The sequence below is a fragment of the Carex rostrata genome, chromosome 29, assembly GCF_964058835.1.
Source record: "Carex rostrata chromosome 29, lpCarRost1.2, whole genome shotgun sequence".
NCBI classification, from domain to species: Eukaryota; Viridiplantae; Streptophyta; class Magnoliopsida; order Poales; family Cyperaceae; genus Carex; species Carex rostrata.
The window spans coordinates 5,431,202-5,449,847 of record NC_135946.1 but is presented as its reverse complement, the minus strand read 5'-3'; the positions used below and the strand labels follow the sequence as shown (position 1 = coordinate 5,449,847).

Below are 18,646 nucleotides of genomic sequence, written 5' to 3'. Positions count from 1 at the left end.
AACCAACCTCTAATGATCAATATTAAAATTTTAATATTTTGTATTTTTTTTTAAAATGATGTTGTAACAAATATTAAATTATTCTCAAACACATAATTGTTTACAAAAAATATGTTACAAAACATAAATGGATGTACAAAATTGGCCACAAAATAATACTATCTTAGATTTCATTTTTTCTCCTAAAAAGTCAATACCTTTTATCCTCAAAAACCGCACCGTGCTTTTCAAAATTTGAAATGAATAGTTGGACACCAAAACCAATACAAAACCGGATTTTTTTTTTGGTTCAGTACTCTGGTTTTTTAATAAAACCGACCGGTTTAATTAAATATTTCCGGTTCTATTGTGTGTCTAGTCTTAATAGTGGACCAAACAGTAAACCTATCTAGTTCTGATTTATTCCAATCGAACCAACCGGTCCGGTCCGGTTTTGGTAATAGTGTTAGATGGCCATTTTGCAAATATTCTTAATTTTGAAATTTCAGGAGTCTAAAATTTTGAATAGAGCATTTTGAAGAAATAAATGCTAATAATTTTCATACCCAAACATATCCAATCCAAATTTAATCAAATTTGTGCTCAATTTTTTTATCCAATTAATAAACCTAACTAAGCAATTGCTGGTGGTACAACACTAGTCAGATTTGGTACTCATAATTCAATTGGTATACCTGTCTACCAAAGTTCATTATATCATTCACCATTTTATGTACTTTGATGTTTGGTCAAAACAGCATTGAATCTAACAGCAACTCTCAGCATTTAACCACATGCCATTTTTAAAATATCATATAACATATCATAACATTAGCAGATTGAATCATATATTTTTTTTCCAGGTATAATAATAATTCATTACCAACAAAATAAACTACAACATATCAACCAGCCATATATATTCAAACAAAATTTAATTAAAACAAATATTAAATAAATTTGAATTTCGACACCGTCTACCAATACCAATCTACCGGTACCAACCATTGAGAGTATAGCAATTAATAGATCCCAGCCGACCAAAACCAACATACAATATTTGGAGTAACATTAATTCTTTATCCAATTTGGAATGAAACATTTAATTATGAAACTTCAAAATTAAACCTATGTAATTAAAGTGCTGTATTTTTGCAAATGGGACACAAATTCTTGTGAGTCAGCCATTGTTTTATACAGCTAGAATGAAAATCATGACCACAATCTAGCCTCCCCAATTCATCCCCTTCAACATATTCTTCCTGAAAAACGATTCCAAAAAAAAAAGAATTAAATTAATCATTATTATTTAATTATTAAGCCCTTTCAAGATTTTATATTTATAAATTAAGCTCCAAAATATTTGGCACTCCCCTTCCATGCATGTACTGGCCATTACTGATGCAAAATTTTGATAATTTCCAATTTATTTTGTATAAAGTCAAGTGGTAAAAAAAAATGAAGTTCTATAAGTTATTTTAATGCGTTCATTTTTCAGCATTTTTTTACCGCTTGATTTTTTAATAAATGAATTTCAAAATTCAAGACTAATTTTGGTACTGTACAAGTATTAAAAGGCACTACAACCAGTAATATTGTCCTATAGTGAAGCAAATTTTTCACAGTGGAATAATAATAACAAAAAAAAAACTATTATGAACATTCAGCGAATTCATTTCACCCGAGTTTGACTCAAATTTTGAGTTAATTCAGACGATCTAGACTCACATTTGGGTTTGAGCAATACAAAAAAGTTGTGCACCTGATAGGGAGAATTTCTTTTCACAAAGACACTTGCAAATAACAAAAATGATACCTGGCAAATGCAGCAGGGCTCCTCTTCCATGGAAATGTGACGGTTGAGAGAAGAGTACTTGTGCTGCTTGAGGCGCTTGGCAACTGATTCTTCCGTAAGTCCAGTGCTTACATTACCTATCCTTTCTTCCAGTGCTAATAACTCCTATAACATTCATAATATAATATAAAATATAAAATTAATTAAGAGAAACTTTCATGTAAGCACCCGGGAAAAAACAAACAAGTTCTCACCATATGAGAATCATCTCTTTATACCAATTGGGTTTTTCTAGTCTTTCAGGTTAAAAAAAAAAAATAGGAATTGAAAAGTAGTTTTTTGGTTCAGGTACTAGTTTGCTAAAAGCAAGCGAGCATTCAATGGACATCGGACCAAAATCGGTAAAGTGGAGTACTAGTTTTTTGGTTCGTACGTGCCGCTTCAAGATTTGTGCGGATCAAGTGCTCATGAATCTTGGAGCGAATCAGACGGTTCCGACAAAGTAAAAACCCATGCAAAACATTGCATTCGTAGATTTCAATTGCATTATTAAAAAGCGTAATCAAAACAACAAACAACACCCCATCCCCTGAGCCCACGGCCAACAAAGTAAAAAAAATAAAGAAACAAAATCAGTGAAGAACTGGACATGTTAGGTACCTAGTATCTAAACTACAAAATATTTTGTTAACAAACTTGGCATGATTGAGACTAACCTCATATGACATGTTGTCAATATCTAGCCGCATATCTCTGTGTCGATCATGCATTTCAATACCACCATAGTATATGCTCTACATTAATAGTTCAAAAAACCAAAAAAATAGAAAGAGAAAAGATGCAATTCCTCAGCAAAGACCCAAAATTGAAAGTATTAAGAATGCTGTTCTAAGCCAAAACTGAAGAATAATAAAACTTGAATCTGGCATTTAAAATTCTGTTCGAATCAAAACCTAGTAATGTAGGAGAGCAAGTTTGTTCTTTTAGTTCAAAACAAAAATTATTTGTTTGTTTATTTGTATTTTCTCTAGTCTTATTTTTTATTTCCTCATGGCACAAGAGAGAAATAAAAACACAAGTAAAAAAAATGAAATATCAAATAAATGAAGCTTAAAATTTTGCTACCTCAAAGCGCAAGTTGTCACCACCTCTACGCATGAACTCCAAAGCATTTCGAATCTGAAAATTCAAGCAAATCGGAAAGCATGTGAGCACTTTAGACACGGAGGTCAATATGAAAAATAATAATTTATAAAACAGAAATGTGCAGTTAATAACTTACAAAATATAAGGTGGTGTTTGGTTGAGGCCTAAACCATGGAATAAGGGGTTTACGCCTCAGTTATTCCATCAAATGCGGATTAATTAGGCCAGTCTACCTAGGCATAACTCTAAAATTAGGTCTCTAAATTTAAACCGCCTCTCTAAATTTTTTCCCCCCATCTTCTTTAGTCAATACTATTTTTAAAGACTAGTACAAGCATAAACAATTAATTCAATTTAAATACTCTACTTATCACTTTTTAAATTAAGAGAAATCAAACTCAAAACAACATACATATATTAACATTTCTAAGTGTAAAGAGATATAATACCTCAATAATTCTTCGGCCTTCACGGCTTCTAAGAGAAAGAGGAACGCCCCAAACACCTTCTCCACTTGCATGCCTCTCCATCCTCTCCATCATATATTGGGACCTGAGTCTAGGTGGTGGTGGGCCCTGCTGCCCCCTCAGCCCTGGTGGGCCCCCTCCTATCCTCCCTTGAATCTCCTGCAATCCCACTCCATTCTAAAATTTCACAATGCAACCGCTACTACCAAATATATACAATACATGTCGAGTCTACTAAACTCGGTTGTAAAATGTTAGGAGAGATAAATTAGATTGGTTTTATTTTATAGGTAGTGAGTTTCAGAAACAATTGCCAGCACTAACCATAATCAATTAATAATTAGATTGAACTTTAACAACAAGAATTTTTTTTCAGATTAAATTAATAATAACCCAAAATATATCAATCACATCAGTGTTTAATAGATTTCTTACACATAAAGCAGTGAGGACATTCTTATTTACAAAAGAAAAGGAAAAATGTATATATATAGGATCTCTGAAGATTTATAGTTAGATTGATATAATAATAGTTGCTATTATAGGTAAGTAACTTACCCACCAAACACTACTTCCCTCCTGTTTAGTTCAAGTGAAATTTAAATAAAGCTATTAACTTTCGGTTTAGTGCCAGCACAAGATATGGCCGTTTACTGACTAAACAGTTGATTCAGGTACAATGCTGGTATGAATTCCAAAATATACCAAAATATGCCTTTTATATTTCATTTCATTTTAGCTCCTTTCGGTCAGGTCTCCAGACAGGGTAAATTTGTGAAGTTCTGGTTCAATTTAGCACATTCATGTTTCAGAAACAAGTATAAAATAAATTACACAAAAGAAGAAAAAAAACATTTAGAGATAGAAAAATTCGAACCTCAGGCAAGTTCCTATGGTACCGAGAGTGTAAGCCCTGAGATGGGGCCCACGCAGGACCTCCAACAGGTGGACTAACTGACGAGCTGGCACCACCCCTCTCTCTGACAGACGAACTACTACTCACTATCCTTTCTCTCTCCTCATCCCAATTCACAGACGAGCTGGCCCCACCATGCACCGGCCGGTGCCCCCCACTTGTAACAAACTCCCCTATCGGAGGCGAAGGGGTAAACTCGGCAAAACCACTTTCCAAATCAATCGGACTGGAGGCAGTCCCTACCCTTGAACTCGATGCTCCGTTGCGAGGGAATTGATGTGTTGGTACCGATACCGGCGGTGGTACATGACCCGGCCCAAAACCCATTACTGGAGGATCGAGATGCGGCGCAGTGTCGACAACTGGTGACTGGAACGATGGTGGCGGGCCCCACAAATTGAATCGCCTCATATTATTGGCACTGCCATTATTAATGTAACTCCCTTGATCAGTACCAGTATTATTATTAGTAGTAGTAGTAGTAGTATTACTTAAAGTAGACCATGCATTAGGATTCTGTAGACCAGGTGCACCTAAATCCTGGTGCAAATTGGGCCCTACAGTCGGGCCAGTTCTTATCCTGAAACTCCTCTGCGGGTTACCAGCAACTCCACCTGCAGTAACTGGAATTCTGAAGCCAGGAAATGGTTCCTCTGCTGGATTTAGGTAATTCAATGGCAAAGATGGTGAATTCGTACCAGTAGTAATCGAACCAGGATTAGGGCTTTGGTAAGGGTGATAACTAGAGGAAGAGGATGAGTAAGCACCGGAACCATGCAAATGTGAATTACTTGTGCTTCCACTTGCCGAAGTCTGACCGTGGGCCCCAATCTCTATATTCTTCCTTTTACATGCTAATCTCCTTCCATCTAATGCACTATTACCGGGTCGGGTATCCATGTCCTCATCCAAACCCATCCCAAGTCCACTAGCCAAGTTGTTCAAACTCAGTGAACCTGAACCTGACCCGAAAAACGAGTCGTGGCCATGACCATGACCATGCGGGTAGAGCCTCAGCTCTGACGCATCAGAATTTTGCACCTGAGATGGCATATCAGAGTAGTTTGCATTGAGGTTTATGTTCATACCGACATTTTCTAAGGAGAGAGAGGCTACTGGTTCAGGTTGAGGGTGTTGCTGGTCAGGTTCATTGAGATACGGCATTTGGGGAAACTCAGGAGGGTCAACCTGGTTGAGAAGCATGTTGTTCCAATACAACTGAGAATCAAGCGAAACGGGTCCAGGAGAGGCAGAACTGGATCCCGGTTCAAACACGAATGCCTCGGGAAATGGTTCGACCGAACTTCTCTGTCCTTGCATTTTTCAAGGATTTTACTTGCTTGGATTGAACAAACCTAAATAGAAAAATTGGAATTAAAACTCGTATTGAAAAGATGTTTCCATGTTTCTACAAATAATAACTTCTAATACATTAAAACTAAAATTGAAGAATTGTTCTCTCTTCATTAATTTTGAAACAGACCCAAATTTTGGTTGCAGTGCAGTATGGACCCGGCCGAGAAGCTACTGGACACACAGGTTGTCACAGCCAAACCGTCACAGGAAATCAAGAATCAGATTAGGTTCTCCTTCTGGTCTTGCACATTCTCTATAAGTAATAACAAGTAGAAATTGATCTCTAAAACACCACATAATACAGAAAAATAATTACTTCTTAAAGGAAATTTGTATATTTTTCACCATCTCTCAATTTAGAATTTATTTAAAATTTTGAATTTTTCTACCATCTATTAATTTAAATTTATGGGGAAAAAAACAACAAACAGATACAAGAGAGAGAAATCCCAAATTTATTTTGGATGAAATAGAACTGAAAAGGAGATATGGGTAGATCAGACTTGCATTTAAAGCTTGAAGATTTCATTTTCAAGCAAAAAGACCCAAACTTTGGTCAGAAATCAGTATTAAAATTAAAATTCAAAAACATTTTCGATCGAAAATCACCAAAAATTGATGATCTGTTTCCTAATCAACGAAAATCACTATTATTCTTCGTTTTACAAAAAACCCATAAAAAAAAGGGGGAAAGATGAAAACTTTGAGCTTGAATAAGAGAGAAAAAGGGATCGATGGAGGTTACCTGAAGCGATTTGGGTTGAATCCAAGAGAGAAGTCGGCGCCTCTCCGTCTCCTTGAGAGGTAAAGAGAGAAAGAAAGAGAAGGCGATAATAAATAAATGGGTATTAAAAAGAGAAAGAGAAAGAGAGAAATAGATAGAAAAAATGGTTAGATGGGTTGAATCAATGAAATGGGTTATTGGATGGATGGAGAGAGAGAAAGGCTGATTATATTAACAGAGTAATTCGGCTTCATACAGCTCACAGACTATATAATTAAAACAGCTAAAGTGCTCTGTATGAAGCTAAAAATACTCTGTTAACATCGGTACCGCTAAAGTGTAAGAGAGAGAGATTGGAAGTAATTTGGCAGAATTAGGCATTTCTTTTTTAATTTTTCCCACTCAAACGGGTGTTTTTTTTTATTTTGACCACGTTTTGCTTAAAAGACCCTGTACTTTGTGATATTAAAAATTCAAATATTTTTGGCAATTTTACATCATTATGCTAACAATGTCACTTTAGATGATATCATCATGTCATGACACTCATGTTTTTCTATTAATATTTGGTTGACTGAATCTTTATAATTTTACAATTTAGTATAAGAATAAATGTAATTTTAAAAAGTGATCAGAGGTTATCTGCACTAAATTGGGTTTAATTTTGGTAAAATAAGTCACGAATTCATTCAAAAAACTTTGACATCTAATGTTAGGTATTATGTTCTTTTTTTACAATAAAATTTCACGCGTCTTTGCCATTAAATTAACATTAATATTATGAGATTTACTCGTTTAGAATAAAAAAATTTAATACTATCTCATAAGAAATGTTAGCACATTTAAATTTAATTGCATAATTAGTCGTTACAGCAAACACAATCACACAAAAATATTAGAAACATCTTCAAATAAAATTTTATTGTTTTAAAATATCAAAAAGTAAGGAGGACTGGAATGTAAACACCCTTTGCTTTGAAAGTTAAAACGTCTAATATATATATATATATATATATATATATATATATATATATATATATATATATATATATATATATCTTACTCAAGTTAATGTGAACTAAGATTTGCTTAACTCTGCATTTACAGAGCAGAGCACCCACCAATAATGCTATTCAAACAGCAAACACAAAACTCTCTCTTTTCATTGGATCTGTTACCTGGGACCCACTTTTTTCAGAGAACATGCTGTAAATTCTGCACACCACATCCTGATTTAATGGGGAATATACCAGAGAGAGAATATATAACAAGACATGAGACTTTGAAATGGCAACACCTCACCTCAGTTGTTTCTTCTCCTTTTTTTATACTTCAATTTTCATGAATAACATTGTAAAATTATATATTTCAATTTCCATCTTGTTTTGTAAAAAAAAAAAAAAAAAAAAATTATATATTTCACCCAATATATCATTATACTTTTTTAGTTTTTTTACTTAATATACCTCTCTTTTTAAGCTTTGACAGTGATGCATTGAATGTGAATCCATGAATTATATTAATATCAAGAGCAAATAAAAACATCTGGCTGGCATGAATCATTGAAGTGTTGAACAACACTGGTATAATTAGATGTAAATGAGTTCTTGACACATTTTCTAAAATATAAATGTTCTTTTTTTGATGGAGAAAATTCACACTTATATATAGTTTTTTCTAATAATGCACTGCAAAAACTCTTCTGAATTTTATAAATTTTGGATCAATTAATCTCCATTTTCATTTTGAATTGTAGTAATATATGAATTAAAGATTATTCTAAATTCTAAAATACACAAATTGTTAGATATACACTTCCTTTCTCTATATCATTGAGTTAGCAACCTAGATAAAATAAAATTAATTTTATTGCTCGACTCTGTTAAAACGATAAATTAAGTACATAAAAATAACAAATTTGATAAAAAAAAAATCTCAATTCAATTACTAATACTAAAATTGAGAAAATCTAAATACATTCCAATCAAAATGAAAAAAATAATGAAAAATCACCTAATTTTTTATCTCCTCTCAAATTAAATTGATATGAGTTATATACTCAATTCTTTTTTTTTTCAAAAGTATAAAATCATAGAAAAAATATGTGTAAAATAAAAAATAAACTCACAGGTGGAACTTTACAGAAAAACCTTTTTACATCATGAATTATATTTTTGGGAACTTATATTTCATGCGCCTCCTGGCAAAAAAAAATATATTTATGTATTTTGAATAAATAGATATCATGAATTCTATATTTTTGAAACCATTCGATTAACCTCACACGATCAAAAGCGTATTTTTTTTATTTCAAAATTTGAAAATACAATTTGGGAACTTAGAGTACACAAATCCTAAAGTCTATAGTTAGATACTTATTTTCTTTTACAATAATAAATATTCTAAAATCGAGTTTTAATATTACAAAAAATAAAGAGTATCATTTATTTATTTTACTTGAACTAATATAGTATTTTTGTTTTGTTTAGTCATTTAGTAAGGATTATATATTGTGAGATTGATATTTATCATTAAAAAATTAATTAGTAAATAATTTTACTCATCAATTAATCCTCTTGCATCTATATCCTGTTTATTTGAAAATTCAAAAAAAAAAAAAAACAGCAGTAAGGGCAATTTTAAGAAAAAAAAAAGTGAAGACAACTTGGAATTTTTTTTTTTCTTGAGGATGTGAATAAAAATTTCGGATTGTTTTTTTTTTTGTATATAGTACAATATGCATTAAAGGGTGAGCACTACAATAGATATTCACCAAATTCCAATGTAAAGGACAAAAGGGTGTTAAAAGGGAGAGAGGACTCAGAGGAGGGTGTATGAAATAATGTATGTGTTCTCTTGTGTTGTGTTGTGTTGCTTAGTTTATGGCAATGTTGTAAAAAAAGTTTGTTTAGATCGATCAATCAGCTGATTAGTCATTGGCGATAATCAAATTGTCACGGATTTTTCTGATTAATTAGCTGATTGTTTTTTATTATGACCGATTATTTACTCTATCCGTCCGATAACCACATACTATTGTTTACAACACTGGTTTATAATATTCTAACCGTCCGATTAAAAGATAAATATGGATGGAACAAAATGTTTTGAAAACTAAAAATAAAATATTAATTGAATGTTATTCTACTTAATTACTCAATCGTTACAATATTTTAATTAGTCAATTTTGTAACTTTTTTAAATTAATGGTAATGTTATTAATTATCACAATTAAGTATCAAATTAATGCACATTAGCATGTATAAATAATTATTTATTTATCATCTAAACTAACGGAAACAATTGTAAAAGAAAAAAAAAATTCTTTTACAATTCAGTTGGATTTTTATATAATATGCATAGAAAGCACCTTCAAGCATTGTATAAAAGTAACAAGCAATGTTTTAAATAGCGTTTATCGCGTTATAGCGGCCGGGTTAAAAAAATTGCGCTATACCCAAATAGCGGCGCTATAGCGCGAAATAGCGCGCTATAGCGGCGCTATTTGGACATAGCGCCATAGCTTTTATGGAAAAAAAACGCTATAGCGCCGCTATAGCGCGCTATTTAGAACATTGGTAACAAGTAAATTTGATGATAACTATAAGGTAGGATTATTAAAAAATATATAATAAGGTTTATGATTATTATACAAATATCCAAGTCAATGAAGATAATGTTAAAATATTTCAACATAGACGAGGTAGTATTCGCAAATAAAATAAAATAAAATGCTCATAAATTATTCATCAAGACTTTATTTTGCTAGTGATGTAACTCATAAAGACCCACAATCACATAAATGGAAAGAGAAAGATAAAAATAAAAATAAAAACAAAGATAAAATGTAGGTGAGTTTGGTATTAGTGGGTGACATTAGTGATAAATATTAACTACTAATTGGATATTGGATCCAAACCCAAAACCCAAAACCCAAGAGAGAAGGAGGGAATTAAATTAGGTCATAAAAAGGGGCTAAGGAAAAAGAAAGAAAAACACAAAGAAGGTGGAGTTGTGATAATGTGGTGTCATTCAAAGCATCTCTCCAATACATTGATTATAAATTGGAGCTTTTTGGGTGCTTTCATGTGGACCCAATTTTGAGACCCTTAATTTCCATTTTTCTGTCCTCCTTATCATGATTTTTTTTTTTGGGGTTTTCAAGTTTGAACGGTCTCTATTTTGATTCAATTTATTTTATTCATTTCATGAGGTTCTCTCCATTTTTCCACAAATGGAGAGCTTCTCTTCTCTCTTGTAAGAAATTTCAAGAGATGCCCAATGAGGCATTCATTGATTTGACTTGACCGGTAGTCTCTCTATTTGTGCAAATATTAATATTTATCATATCAAATAATTAAAGCACGTTTACTTTGTTTGGTAATGAAAAAAAATTATTTATAGGAGTCATTTTTTCGGGTTTTTTTTTAAATAGAATTATTTTGAAATAATTTAGCGGAACAAGCACAGTTCTTTGAAATTTTCGAAAACTAGCCTCCACCGATCCGTAGGATCGGTGGAGAAAAAAAAACGCAATTTACACCGATCCGTAGGATCGGTGCAGCCCATTTTGCATATGTCACAACCCCCTACACGAAAGGCCACACAAATGCCCCTCCACCGATCCACAGGATCAGTGTAGCCTCAAAATACCCCTCCACCGATCCTGTGGATCGGTGTAGCCCCAAAATATTCATCGGATCTTCTGTGGATCGGTGGAGGCTTAAATCTCGGATCTTCTGTGGATCGGTGAGGCCTAAATCCGGGATCTTCTGTGGCTAGTGTCAATGTAGAATGTGCGCAGAGGCAAAATGAGCTACACTGATCCGTAGGATCGGTGTAGAAGACCATTTTTTTGCTCCACCGATCCACAGGATCGGTGGAGGCTAGTTTTTGAAAATTTCCAGAACCTGTGCTTGTTCCGTTGAATTATTTTAAAGTAATTCTATATATAAAAAAAAAACCTCATTTTTTCTCCTGCTATTCACATTGTTCTAACTAGTAGTTATTGTAAATAACAGTATGCGTTTGTTGGACAGACAGAGTATCGTTAAGCGATTAATTAAAAATAAGTTATAATAAAAAATAATTTTTTGACTAGTCAGATAAAATCCGTAACAATTTGATTGCTGCTAACAACTAATTGGCCGATTAATCGGTCTAAACATGCATTTTTTACAACACTGGTTCCAACATTTGGAATAAGAAAATTAATGCTAGAAATATCAGAATTTTAATATCTGCAGTGAATATAAAATTCCTTACCCCCTGTGTATATCTTTTCAATGAATATTTGTAAACAAAAAAATAATAATTATTTAAGCTTATAGTAATTAACTGTAATTTTATAACAATAAAATGATTTTATTAGACAGAAGGCAATTTGTGACAACTTATTAAACCTGACATTGAATTTTTAGTATATATATTTTTTTTGGTTTCATTGGGAAAACAACATAGTTCTTATAACCAAGATAATATTTGAAAGAAAAATCAGCGATTTCATTTGGTGACAAATGCAAAGAATGGGTGGTGTAAGAAATGGTTAATGTCTCCATTTGAAAATAACAGCGAATTTGACAGCTGTTTCTTTGCTTGACATCTGTCAAAAAATGTAGATAATAAAAATAAAATGAGGAGAGTTTAATACCTAATGTCTTTCATATCTTATAATATTTCATATTTATATCTTTGCTTTTAAAATTAAAATTTTAAAGTTTAATTGTTGATCTTAATTGTTCAAAATTATATTCATATAAAGTATGTTTGGGGATGAAAATTTTATAATTTTTAAAATTCTTTTACTATTTTTTAATATGGGTAAAAAATCAATGTTTTTGAACGGTTTAGAAACAATGATTTTGTACCTATTTAAAAAATAGTAAAAAAATTTCAAAAATTATAATATTTCATCTCCAAGCATATTTTAGTATGGATATCATGTTGAGCAGTTCGGATCGACAATTTAGGCTTTAGAAATGAATATATGAAGTATGAGATATGATGAGGTATTGGAATCCTCAAATAATATTATAAGATATATATATATGAATAAAGAGATTTAATGGACATCGGATCAAATTTGGTTCAATATTTGATCTGATACAATTTATTTAATTAGCATTGAGATTAACACGTTCATTTAGACATTAGATATTAGACTGAATTTGATCCAATACTTATCATGTGATAAGTGATAAACAAGGATACAAGTTACACAGGTAAGAAAAAAAAAATACATACATTTATTATTTCTCATAAGTTCAGAATATTAGACCGAATTTGATTATTTATAGGAGTTATTTTTTCTCGACCTTTGCAATAAGAATTTAATGCTAAAATTGTCAGAATTTTAATATCAGCACATGTATTAGAATTATGACATAAATGAATATTTATTAACAAAATAATTTTTTTATGCTGATAGTAATTAACTATAATTTTATAACAATAAACAATTATTATATTAGATAAAAAAAAATTGTGGCAACTTATAACACCAGACATTCAATATTTAATATATTTTTGTTTCATATTTGTAGAGCATACTTGAAAAATTATAAATATTTGTCAAGAAAATTACGTGGCTCTTATAAACAACATAAATGCCTCCTTTTGAAAATAAAGGCGAAATTGACAGCTGTTTCTTTGTTTGCCATCTGGCACTCTGCCCGGGTAAAATATATATATATATATATATATATATATATAGATAATATAAAAAAATGATGAAATATATGAGAGAATATTCCATACATCAAGTTTACATTTTTCTTCTTTTAAGGGAAACAAAATATCATATTTTTAGATTAAAAAATGTTAAGCTTTTTTATGTTTGAACATTTCCAACTCCTGCCAATTTCATATTTTTTAGAAAATAATTATTCAAATCAAGAAATTAAAATTACACATGTATATTAAAATTGAGTTAAATTGGAATTTAAAATTTAACCGTTTTAAATTATCAAATTATTTGATGGAACATATATATTTACAGTTTTATTTTTCAATCCGGGTCATATTTCCTAGTTGATTTAAAAAACACAAACTCTATTCCTTTTTCATGCCATTTCTTTTTCTTTTATTTTTTTTATTTTTTGAGGTTTTCCTAGTTCCAACTACACAAATCATTTTCAAAGGCAGCAGTAATTCAAATTCAATGCAAACTATCCACCAAATGCAACTAATTAAACCCATACATCTCAACAGTGAATTTGAATTTAAAAATGACAAATTGGGTTTCAGTTGGTGGGGGCTAGAACTTAATAGGATTAAAAATTTAATGATGTAGGTCTCTTACCATGCTGTTAAAATTTAATATATAATCAATCCTCTCAACCGCTTGTTAGATTCTTCAAGAGGATTCAAATGTCTATATTTTTTTACTTTTATTCTGTCTCTATTTTTTAAAACTTTAATAATTTAAAATTTAAAAGTCAAAATAAAACCGTTAAATATATGATCTATATTATTTTATCTATGTACGCGTAAAAAGTTGCGATATTTTAACTTTGTTGTGTTTGTTATTAAGAGCTTATAAAAATATACCGATGTGCATAATTCTAAACATTCATTTTTAAACTTATTAATTTATATAAAATAAAAATTGAAATGTAATGATTTTATTTTGATATTTATATTTCAAATTTTGAATTATTACTTATTTAAAAATGGAACATATGGAGGTACAAATAATAGAGGCAATTGAAACCTCCTCTAGATTCTTTCATTAATTTCATTATACTTTTTGACATATAACAAACCATGTGTATATTTTTTTTTTTATAGGATGGTCTAAATCAAAAGCTTTAAAAGAAACAAAATAAGGTAGCTAGGTAAAATGTCACGTTTCATAACACCTCTTGTGGGATGGATAAACTAATATAGTATTAAAAAATATATGGTTTATTTGAACTTTTGATTAGAGGCTTAGTTGGGTGATTTGTTAATAGAAAAAGGAATAAAGAGTGTACTATTGTACTATTAATTGAAGCAAAGAGGCAAGCACTGTTGGATTGATTGATCTGATCAGAAGCAATTAAAGGCTGAGTCGTACAAGCATTTCCTATCTATAAAGCATATATATATATATATATATATCCAAGAGATCGAATCCTTTGTCCAAAGGGCAGAAAATTTCTACTTCCAGAGTCACTATTAGTGAGCTCTAAGTTCAAAAATTAATAGTAATCGGTTCTCTTTAAAAGTGACCGATCCCAGCTGAAGTGACTGAGAAGACAGAATTTTCTTACACCCCGGAAGGCAGATGATCTGCTTTCCTATCGAAACCCTAGAATATGTATATCTCAAATATTTTCTTCTTTTCCTCGTTATATTTTGTTCTTTTCTTTTCTTTAATCTCTTTTATAATTCCCTCATATTTCTTTCTTTTTCTTTTGGATGTACATGTACTATTTGTTGATAAATTAAAAAAATAAATCATATTAATTAGTCTTAAGTGAGAATGCTGCGTGTTTTCAGGGGCGGACTCATATGGTCCCAGGAGACAACTGCCCACCCTTCTTCTGGATTTTGAGTTCTAGTGGAGATCAGGACATTCCGATCGAGTTTGCTCTCGTCTGAAATTTTTTTTGCCTCTTTCTGAATGTTTGATTTGTAATTTGAGTTAAATTTATGATTAAAATTAAAATAATTTTTTTGAATAATAATTGGTAATTAGAATTATAGGTTAGAAAATCAGAAATTAAAATCAGAGTATTGAAAAGTATAAGTTAAAACATTGTTTTTTATCGAGTACCTAATTAGTTAATGAATTTAAATCTGATTAACTATTTAAATCCGATTCAATATTTTTTTGCCACTCTGATAAAAATTCTAGATCCGTCTCTGCATGTTTCATTACTAAACCAATAGGTCTCACACACAACAAAAACCCACCAAAATAAAATCTTGAAGAAACAGAAAAACGAGCTACTTGTTGAGTTGTTGAATTCCAGATATCATGTAGTGTGTGCTGAGGTGTTGAGTTGTTGCATGTAAAAGAATGATGTATATATCAAATATTTTCTTCTTTTTCTCCTCGCTTTATTTTGATCTTTTCTTTTCTTTTATTATCTCTTTTATAATTTCCTCAAATTTATTTATTTTTCTTTTGGATATACATGTACTATTGGTTGATAAATTAAGAAAAAATCATGTTAGTTAGGTTTAAGTGAGAATGCTATAGGTGTTTCATTAATAAACCAATAGGTCTCACCGTCTCACAAACAATAAAAACCCACAAAAAATAAAATCTTGAGAAAACATAAAAAAAGAGCTACTTGTTGAATTGTTGCATTTCAGATATCATGTAGTGTGCTGAGGTGTTGAGTTGTTGCATGTAAAAGAATGATGTCACCAACTAGTATTATTTTATTTATTAGAGGAATATTATCATGGAGAGTTAGCTTTTGTAGTTGCGACATTAACCATTGGGAAAGTACTAAATATAATATAAGAACCAATGAAAATAGGGATCTAAATATCTTACGTGTTGTGATGTGCTGCAACTAGAGGTTTAATGGGCGGGCGGGTACGGGTACCCCGGGTATATCCGGGACGGGTACGGTTACGTCTCAGGTACGGGTAGGACGGGTACAAGGGTATACAGGTACGGGTATGGTCGGGTATATTTTTCAAAAATCATACCTTACCCGTCCTATACCCGTACCCGTGTACCCTTGACGGGTAGGGCGGGTACGGGTTTTTTTTTTTTTCTGGTTTTTTGTTGGTTTTTTTTTCTGTTTTTTTTTTTTTTTGCTTTTTTTTTTTTTTTGCTTTTTTTTTTTTGCTTTTTTTTCTGGTTTTTTTGTTGGTTTTTTTTGTTTTTTTCTGGGACGGAAAAACATAATTTTTGAATTTTGAATTCGGATGAACAGTACTCGGGTACGGGTATAGTCAGGTATGGGTAAACTCGGGTAGGGTATGGTCGGGTATTGGTCCAAAAAAACGAGTTCGGTCCGGTTTATGCCCGTACCCGAGTACCCGACCCATACCCGGGCGGCGGGTATGGTCGGGTATACCCGACCCGGGTATTGTTAATCCACTAGCTGCAACTAGTAATGTCGTGACTTAAGTCACATGTTATATTGCGATTAAGTCAGATTTTTACGTGTTGTTCTGTACTATGATTAATTTCAAAAAGATTACCATGATACATTAGTCATGTCATGATCGATAACGTTTGGTCACATTTAACTTTTTGTCATAATTTAAATTATTATATTAATATTTACCATTCAATCAAATTCTAATAGTCATAGTTACACATGACTCGCGTGAATATGTATTGTGTCATAAACGAGATTTTTTGCGTTACGTGCCATGTCAATTTTTGAAAGAGAATCACACAGTATATAACTGGTATAGTGCCGTAACGTATCATGTCATGAGAATAAATCTGCTGCGATCCGAAATAGATGAGCAGTACCCTGAAATCCCTGCTTTTCCAAATCTAACTGTCGATTTGTTTTGAGATGCGTGCACAAACAAACTAGCTATTTTGAGATGCGTGTACAGAAAAAGTTGAACGGTTAGATTTGAAAAAACAGGAATTTCAGAGTAATGTTCATCTAATTCAGATCAATTTATTCCCATCATGTCATGCCGTAATTTATTTTACATCTCTAAATAAAAGGGGGAAATGTGAATAGGAGAAAGAAAGAAGGGTCGCTATGTAAGATTCTATTTTTATGGGGACATGTGAAAGAAAGAAATATTAGCAACCACTCGACCACTTCTCTCAATCTCTCTCTCTCTCTCTCTTTTAATTTGTTTTTATTTTTCTGTGCTTTAAGTAGACTTGGGGAATCGCTTTTCCCGTCTCTCTCTTTGTTTTCTTGTGCTTCTCATTTTTTTAAATTTCTTTCTTTGATGTTGTACTTCTTTCCTTGTTTCCTCTCATTTTCTTCATTGTTTTCTCTAAAATGCTTCTCTCCTCCGGCTCTCTACAATTTTACAACCTTTAATTTATTTTTCTTTCAATTTCTTTAATTTTATTTTGTTCGGATGTCTAAAATTTCTTTGGACTAATTGAGATTAAAATTTCATGATTTGTTTGGATGATATATTGTATGAAATACAGTCTATATAAAGTTTCTACAACCATTATGAGATTTTTTAACCCTTCAATTTCTACTATTTTATTTACTAAAGATTAATATTTATAATTAAAAAAATCATTTTTTTTTTATTTTAGTATAAATAGAAAAACAGATTAATATATCAGTAAATTTACAATGAATATTTTGTTCACAGTTACCTAGAATAAAATTTTAATGTGACCTCTATAACATAAGGCAGCTAAAGGCCTAAAGCAATAATATACAACATTAGCTAACTTTACATGTAAATGCATAATCTTTACTTTATGAAGTGTTGATTGGGTCAAATATTTTTATTTATGTCAACATGATTACTTCTCCTTGTATTTATATTTTACAGTGATCTATATGTATACTTATTCCTCTCTTTTTATTTAAAATATTTTAAAATGATATAATTAAAGAGGCATGTTAAGAATTTATAGTTAATTTTCTAATGGTTATTTTTGAGAAAAATAAAATAAAAATAAAATCTAAAGTATGAGGCATGCTATAATAGTATTATAGTCAACCATATACAAATAGTAACCAAATTATTTTTTATCTGACAAATAATTCCACAGTTTTAACAAATAGACAAAATAGTCAAAACCATGTAATGAAAATAGTGGATTATTTGACATTTGGCAATCTCCAAACATAATATTTAAATTTAAAATTCAACTCAAAACGTCACCAATATATCTGCCAAGATATTTGACCGTTGCTCTTGTGACTTAAAATATCATATTCATAAAAAATAATAAGATTTTATGAACACTTCTACGTATATCAAGTGACTTCAAGTTTTAACGGTCCAAAATTAACCATTTGGAAGTGCCATGTTTTTTTAGTCAGCAATATTTAAATAGCATGAAATTTGATTGATAGCAGGGGCAGACTCAGGATTTTTGTCAGGGAGGGATAAAAAAATATTGAATCGGATTTAAATAGCTTATTAGATTTAAACCCATTAACTAATTGGGTATTCGATTAAAAATAATTTTTTGACTTATATTTTCCAATACACTGACTTATAATTTCTGATCCTATAACTTATAATTAATATTACAATCATAATTTAAAAAAAATTATTTTAATTTTAACACTAAATTTAACCCGAATTACAAATCAAACATCTATAGGGGAGCAAAAAAAATTCCAGAGAGGAGCAAAGTCGAT

The 18,646-nt window shown here is 31.0% G+C and overlaps 1 protein-coding gene across 5 annotated transcripts; it reads right to left on the bottom strand.

Moving 5' to 3' along the window:
• Positions 1–912: 912 nt before the first annotated feature.
• LOC144546413 (putative E3 ubiquitin-protein ligase HIP1) lies at positions 913–6,588 on the bottom strand. 5 transcript variants are annotated; one of them, XM_078294949.1, is made up of 8 exons: positions 6,405–6,580; positions 5,787–5,912; positions 4,265–5,658; positions 3,370–3,564; positions 2,900–2,953; positions 2,491–2,568; positions 1,796–1,939; positions 913–1,241 (listed from the first exon to the last, which is right to left on the bottom strand). In XM_078294949.1, exons 3-8 carry the CDS (start codon positions 5,621–5,623, stop codon positions 1,116–1,118), a joined length of 1,956 nt encoding a protein of 651 aa, XP_078151075.1. In that variant the 5' UTR covers positions 5,624–5,658; positions 5,787–5,912; positions 6,405–6,580; the 3' UTR covers positions 913–1,115. The 5 variants fall into 5 exon arrangements, with proteins under 5 accessions (XP_078151075.1, XP_078151077.1, XP_078151079.1 ...); XM_078294951.1 differs by having other exon boundaries at positions 3,370–3,546; positions 6,405–6,576; XM_078294953.1 differs by lacking the exon at positions 2,491–2,568 and having other exon boundaries at positions 6,405–6,588.
• Positions 6,589–18,646: the final 12,058 nt, after the last annotated feature.